This window comes from Alligator mississippiensis, chromosome 1 (assembly GCF_030867095.1).
Source record: "Alligator mississippiensis isolate rAllMis1 chromosome 1, rAllMis1, whole genome shotgun sequence".
Taxonomy (NCBI): Eukaryota; Metazoa; Chordata; order Crocodylia; family Alligatoridae; genus Alligator; species Alligator mississippiensis.
In genome coordinates this window covers 290,830,755-290,837,573 of record NC_081824.1, presented here as the reverse complement: position 1 = coordinate 290,837,573, position 6,819 = coordinate 290,830,755, and the positions used below count along the sequence as shown (strand labels likewise).

The window sequence follows — 6,819 nt, the reverse complement described above, 5'->3', positions numbered from 1 at the left end:
GGGCGACAGTTGGGGTAACTAAAAACAAGGGACACAAGTTAAAAGAGAGCAAATTCAGGCTGGACATCAGGAAAAAGTTCTTTACAGTGAGGGTCACCAAAATATGGACTGGCTTCCAAGGGAGGTGGTGTTGTCCCCTTCCTTGGAAATATTCAAAAGGAGATTGGACAGACACCTGGCTGGGGTCATCTGACCCCAGCGTTCCTTCCTGCCCAGGGCAGGGTGTCGGACTCGATGATCTAATCTAATCTAGGTCCCTTTCGACCCTAATAACTATGAAACTATGAACTGGACATATATACAATGATCTGGCCTGACATTCTTTCTACACTAACAGTAGGTTATAACCCTAACCATTTCATTTAACTGTCTCTGATGGACGTACCCTTCATAACTTTGTCTAATCCCATTTATACTATTGCCAATAAATTCCACGTTAATTACGCATGGTGTAAAAATACTTCATTTTGTTTTAAACTATAATTTAAATTCAAATTAATTTTAATTTTAATTAAGAATTACAAAAATTAATTTTAAAGGATGCCACTAGTTCTTTCCATATGCCCCTTCAGTAGTCTCTTTTCCAAGCTGAAGAAACCTAGTCTATCAAGTCTCTTCTTATATGGAAGCCTTTCTCTACTCCTGACCATCGTTGTTGCCCTTCTCTGTACCCTTTGTAGTTCTATTAGTTCCTTTGTGAGCTGTGGTGACCAAAATGGCATATAGTACTCAAAATGTGGGTGCATCATATGCTCATATAACAGTCCAGTGATGTTCTGGTTTTGATCCCATTCCTAATGATTGTTAACATTTTGGGTTTTTTGACTACTGCTTCACATTGGGACAGTTTTTACCAGCAGCTGTGAATTTGACTACGTAAAATAATTTTCTATCATCCGCAACCCTTGCCATTCCACTTTATTATCCACTATGAGTGCAACTTGAGCAAATTCTTCACCTTTATGAAGAAGAGAGAATCTAGCATAGGAATCTCCCCAGCACCCTCTGCAGTAACGACCAATGTAAAGGATTCCTTTAGCTTTTCTGCTAAGGCCTTGTTAACCCTAAGTACGCCTTTCAAATTTCTGTCCTCTAACCAACTCTCTGGCAGGTTTCTGCTATACTTAAAAAAATAGCTATTATGTCTTTAGCACGATTCTCCTTAAATTGCTGTTCGGCCTCCCTTATTACAGTTTTACTGTTAACTTCCCAGAATTTGTTCACCTGCTTTCTTCGTCTAGAAAGGACTTTTCTTTTTTAAATGGTATATTTTCCCCCTTCTAATAACCTCCTTGACTCTACATAACCATGTTAATTTTGAGGGCGGAAAGGAGGCTATTTGTTGCTTTTTGAATTGGCTGTATGTTTCATCAGATCCTCCAACGTGGTGTTTTTAAACATCTCATGCTGACAGTAAGCACTGGATTTTGTTGAATCTTTTTGTGTTTTTGTTTTTTAACTAGGCTCCCCATTTTGATGCAGTTCTGCTTTTTAAAGTTGGAGTACCACGGTAGATTTTTCTGGCTTTGCTATGGGGGGTGAGGGGGGATTATTGCTTCCAACAAGCATGTCGAAGCATTATTTATTGTTGCTATTACAGAGTAGCAGATCCACCCTGTCACTGTTTGCTATGCACCCTGATGCTCTTGGTGACCACTTCAGGTTTTCAGGGCTCTTTCCCTTTGCTGTATGTTGGAGGATCGCTGGACCCTCCAATACTGTGTTTTCAAACTTTTCTTACTCTGCCTGTAGGTGTCGGATCTTTTTTACAGGCACCAGGCTATTGTTCATTAAACTTTTTGCCCCTGCTGCCAGTCATCCAAACCTCTACAACAGTGGGTCCCAATCTGTGGTATGCATACCACCAGTGGCACGCAGACAACCCGTCAGTGGTATTTATTATTACTTTATAGGACAAAAATGTGCTGGTGGTACTTAAGGTTGTATCATTTTAAATAGGTGGTGCGCAATCTGTCAGAATTTGGGAACTGCTGATTTAGAGGAAAAACCAGCAGTATTGGAGATGGGGGGGGGCTGTTATTTTGCACACCTTGTTGGGGGCAGAGGGGAAGGGGCTGGAAACTGTTACTTTCCCCTTTGTGTGCTGAAAATTAAAAATAGGAATGATTTGGCAAGTTTATTTTTGACTGGTATCCAGGTTGTAAACATAACGATCTCGACGCAAAAGAAATCAAAACTTGTGGGAGAGGCGATCTCTTTTATTAGAGCAACTAGATATTTGCAAATCAATCATTGGCTTGCAAATATCTAGCTGATCTAATAAAAGCCACCGCCTCTTCCACGAGCTTAGATTCCTTTTGGGTGAAAATTCCGGAATGGAAGCGACATTGGGAAAGGTTGCAAGTCGCTTTTGTTTTGTCAAAGAAGAAGCCACAACACAAATGTTTCCGCGGCTCCCCTCAGAGCAAAGGACCTTGCCCTCCAAGGTACCGCCCCCCGACGAGCCTCTGCGGTGCGGTGGCGCAGCGCCCACAGAGGCCGCCCTGCCCGCCCCGAGGCGCCAGGGTACTGCGAGACCCCGCACCCGGAGGCCAAGGTGGGGCTCATCCACTAAGGAGCAAACGCCTACGAAGCGCCGCATCCTGCCCCGAGGAGTCCTGGAGCGACCCATTACGGGGGGCGTGGTCAGAGGCGCAGGGCCACGCCCCCGAGGGCCACACCCCTAGTTGCCCAATCCGTGCAGCGCGGGTGCGCATGCGCTCTGTGCCGGGACGACTCGCGCGCCGACATTCCCCAGAAAGCCGTTGCCCCTCTTCCTCTCCCCCTCAACCGCGCGCGGAGAGAGGGGAGGGCGGGGCCACAGCGAGGGGAGGGGGCGTGGCCACAGCTGCTGACCTGGCTAAGCAAAGGCATAGGAGGGAGGAGTCACGTGACGCCCCCGCGCGCATTCTATCGCGCGCTCGCTCTCCTGTGGGTGGCGCGAGGCCGGGAGGCCTGTGCGATCCCAGGGTGCAGCGCGCGGCGTGGGCTCCGCCATCCCGCTGGGAGAGACGGTCTGGGCCCGGCCCGGCCAGTGAGAGGCCGCACGGAGCGTTGCCGCCGCCGCCCGGCGGACATGTCTGCGCCCGGCCCCTGAGCCCGCCCGCGCCGCCGCCCCAGCCGCCCGCTTGCCCGCCCGCTCAGGCTCGCCGCCGCGGCCCGCGCCGCCCGCGCCAACATGGAGGCTGTGAACGCCTTCAACCAGGAGGTGGGCGCTGGGGCGGGGGGGAGGGGGCGGCAGCCGTTGCCCTGCCCCCCCCCGCCCGTGCGGCCGCCGCTTCCGGGACGGGGGGAGGGGCTGGGGCTGGGCCTGGGCCTGGGCCTGGGGTCTGCCTCCGCCTCGGAGGGAGGGGGAAGGGCGCTTGTGCCGCGGCCTGGGCCCGGACCAGGGACGGAGTGGGGGGGCTGCCGCCCTTCTTCTCCTCCTCCTCTTTTTTACCCCGTGTTATTTTCAGCTCCGGGCCTCGTCTCTTCCGCCTTGGGTTCGTCTACCCAGCGTTTAAAGAGTTGGGGGAGGGGAAGTATGAGGGGTTTTGTATTCCCCTTAGGAAGTCCAGTGAGGGGCTGGGAGGTGCCCACCCCGCGCTGAACAATGAGGGGCCGGGAAGGCCGGGGTGGCCTGTGCCTTGGCTGGAGAGAGGCAGGAAAAATGGCAGGCTGCTCTCATGTGACAGAGTCATGCCGCGCGGAAAGTTGGTTCCCCGCCGCTGCTCAGCAGGAGCAGCCTGCCGGGCCGCTTGCTCCTTGTCTGGGCTGGGTTGTAGAGAATAAATTCTTGGGCGGGGGAGGGGGGAGATGACTCTTCAGCTTTGCCCTTTGGAGTGAGGTAGACGGCTCCAAAGATAAGGAGCCTTCACCCCTTGCTCGGCCTTTGGGTGGAGCACCCCCCCCCCCACACACCTATTTCCATGCGCTTGGCAGTTGTTTGAGGGGTGTCCCTTTGCTTGGTTTCAGGTGAGTATTGTCCTATTTCTGAGCAATGCTTTGCAGCTGTAAAAGTGCTGAGGGCAGTGGTTCTGCACCTGCTTCAATTCAAGACAGCTTTTGGAAAATGCCAGCTCTTAGTTTTTGGTGGTGTAGGTTGTAGCTGTGCTGGTCTAAGGACATAGGCAGACAAGGTTCTTTGGGTAAATGTCATAATTTTTTAATCTATTATCTATTGGTAATAGATCTATTATCTATTAATAAAAGAGATCACAGTTACCCAAAGAACTCTTGTTGCCTCTTAGTTTATATTGTTTTTTCTTTTTGACTACAGAAACAAGAGGGTTTTTCTTCCTCTTAACTCTCAGCTGTTTTTCATATTTAACTCTTATTTAAGAGTTTTTGTCTCACCAACAGAAGCATTTTTTCTGTTGCAAAGAACTCGGCCCACAGCTGTGGATTTCTGTGTGAAATGTTTGGGTTTATCTCATGAACCATGTCTGTAAACCTGACAGAGGTAATGTTCTGTGGCACCCTTAAAAGGATCTCAAGGCACCCCAGGGTGCTGTGGTTCCTTGGTTGAGAACTACTAGCTTAGAAAGATTTAGTAGCACACATGCTGCATGTGCAAAAGAATAGACTAGAGGGGGGAGAGAGTCTTTGCCAGGCTAAATATTAAAAGTGGAGGTGTCAACTACCTGCACTTACAGTTGTTACTGCTTCATCGCTTTAATAAGGTGCTTCCTTGTATTACTTTCTGGACTCATCTTTACAATTAGATTTTATTTGTAGACCCCAAATGGTTACTGTGCATGTGGGAGTATGTCTTGGCATTTCATGAAGCAATCATTCTGATATTAATATTGGAAATTGTCATATATTAAAAACTGTCTATCTGGCCAAGAAATAGGAAAAGTGAAAGTCTCTAATATCAGAGTGCCTGAAATCTTTGCATCTGTGTGGAGTATATGAAAACTAGATGGCTTTAAAACACTGTGTATCCAATTCAGTTTTTAAAGAGGTTTCCTCCATAATACTGGTCCTAATTCCTCTAGTCACTTACTCACTTGAGAATCGTAGTGGACTACTCACCTACTTAAAGTTGTATTATAAATGTTTGCAGGATCAGGACCCATGCATATAGTTTCCTTGATATTTTCCCCCCCAAGGTTGCACGAGAAGCAAAAGTGAGTTTAGATACTGACACTAGGAAGTTTTGTATCCCTAGAACTGTGCAAATATAACCAAAAACAAACCACGTTTTTTTAGAACTTTCAATGAATTGAAACAAAATGTCTTATTTTCCATAATTTCTAAAATTAAAGTGAGGGACTAGATTCACAATGTGATTGAATGCCGTTTGTGCAATAGGAGAGAGAGACATACCAAAGGGAGAAATCACTTGTCTCAATGTGGAGAGCCATGGTCCCCAACCTTTGCTAGCTACTGAATAGCAGTACCAAGCAAGTGATGTGTTGTAGGTAGCGTTATAACTTTCTGTCCATGAGAGTCACATATCTCTTGAAAAAAATTCCTATGGCCCTGAGCAATGTTGGAGGGTTTCAAGGTCCTTGGTGTCCGTATTCCACAAGTACCTGTTGTTATAAAGGTAGCAGTTTCAGTTCCTACTTCAATCAATAATTCTTTTACATAGAGTGGAACAGCTTCAACAGGACAACTGAGATGCTCCCAAAATACCTAATAGATTAGTAGTTAGGGCACTGTCTTAGAGTTGAGAGACAAGTTCAGGTCCCACTTTCAAAACCAGTGATTTTAGCCTGAGTCTCTTGGATCCTAGGTGGGTTACAAGAGCATAAAGTTGTGGGGTTGGTGGCACTGTACTGACCGCCTTTCCTAAAATTAAAAAGTTTGATTCTTTGAGGCTGTGAAGACAAACTGTTTAGAACTCTTCATTTTCCTTTCATTGGAGCTGTTAGTTCAGTGGTGCTCAACCTTTTGGCTGGGCAAGCTAAGTGAGTGGTGCAGGGTGGGCCCACAGGTAAGACCCTACGTGGCAGTATTGGACCCTGTGTGGCCTCTGTCTGGCCCTGCATGTGGGTATTGGGGCACCTGAGCCCCACACCATCTATCTTCTGGCCCCATGAGCTGAGATCAAGGTTCCAGGGGCCTGGGTTGCCTCTGTCCAGCCCCATAGGCACTGATGGGCCCCAGGGCCCTGCACTGCCTCTGTCCAGTCCTGTGTGCTGGGATCACAGCCCTTGGACCCTGTGCTACTTCCACTTGGCCCCATGTGCCAGTATCAAGCTCCACACCATTGCATGCCAAATAGTATTTGGGGCCACAGCCTATGGGCCTCCCTACAAATGTGTGGGAAGTCCCTCAGGTTGGATGATGTGGTGCCAGGGGCTGGATCTGGCCCATGGATCAGGGTTTGAGCACCTCTGTGTTAGATGAATTCAGCCCAGATTTATAACTTGTTTTGCTTGCCTCAAAACTACATTATTTGCTGAGCTCCAGTTCTGTTCTCTTCTCGATCTCTGTACTTCCTATTGCAAACTTGGTTGGGAAAAGACCATTTTTACCTTTGAATTTTCTACACTGAAAAGCATGTTGGCATTAATCAAATACTTACTTTCCTCAATTATTTTTCTCAAACTTCAAGCAGAATATTACCCACTGAATGGTGGGGTCTGGTATTTGTATAATGTAATGTGCTGGGTTGTTTAAATTAGTTTGAACCAAGTCCTGCTGGAATGAGGTGTTATTCTTTAACAAAATATACAAATTCTATGACTTGTATTGTTAAATATATTGTGTGAGTATAATTAATGGGTAACTTACAACATTTTAACGAGAAATCCAGTAAGCTGAAAGAAGTATCTAGATGTCTGTGATGGTGTTTAATATTTCCACACCAATGTTTACTTCGGCTGT

At 47.3% G+C, this 6,819-nt stretch overlaps 1 protein-coding gene across 3 annotated transcripts in view; it reads left to right on the top strand.

The window, feature by feature from the left end:
• The first annotated feature begins 2,954 nt into the window (after nt 1-2,954).
• SCAF4 (SR-related CTD associated factor 4) overlaps nt 2,955-6,819 on the top strand; it is a 72,426-nt gene continuing 68,561 nt past the window's right edge. For 2 of the 3 annotated variants that reach the window (XM_019476169.2, XM_014599035.3), the window contains exon 1: nt 2,955-3,208. In XM_019476169.2, the coding sequence (XP_019331714.1) occupies nt 3,179-3,208 (30 nt within the window). In that variant the 5' untranslated portion in view covers nt 2,955-3,178. Of the gene's footprint in view, nt 3,209-3,395; nt 3,483-6,819 lie in introns of those variants that run through there. The other variant, XM_059720682.1, reaches the window with a different exon arrangement.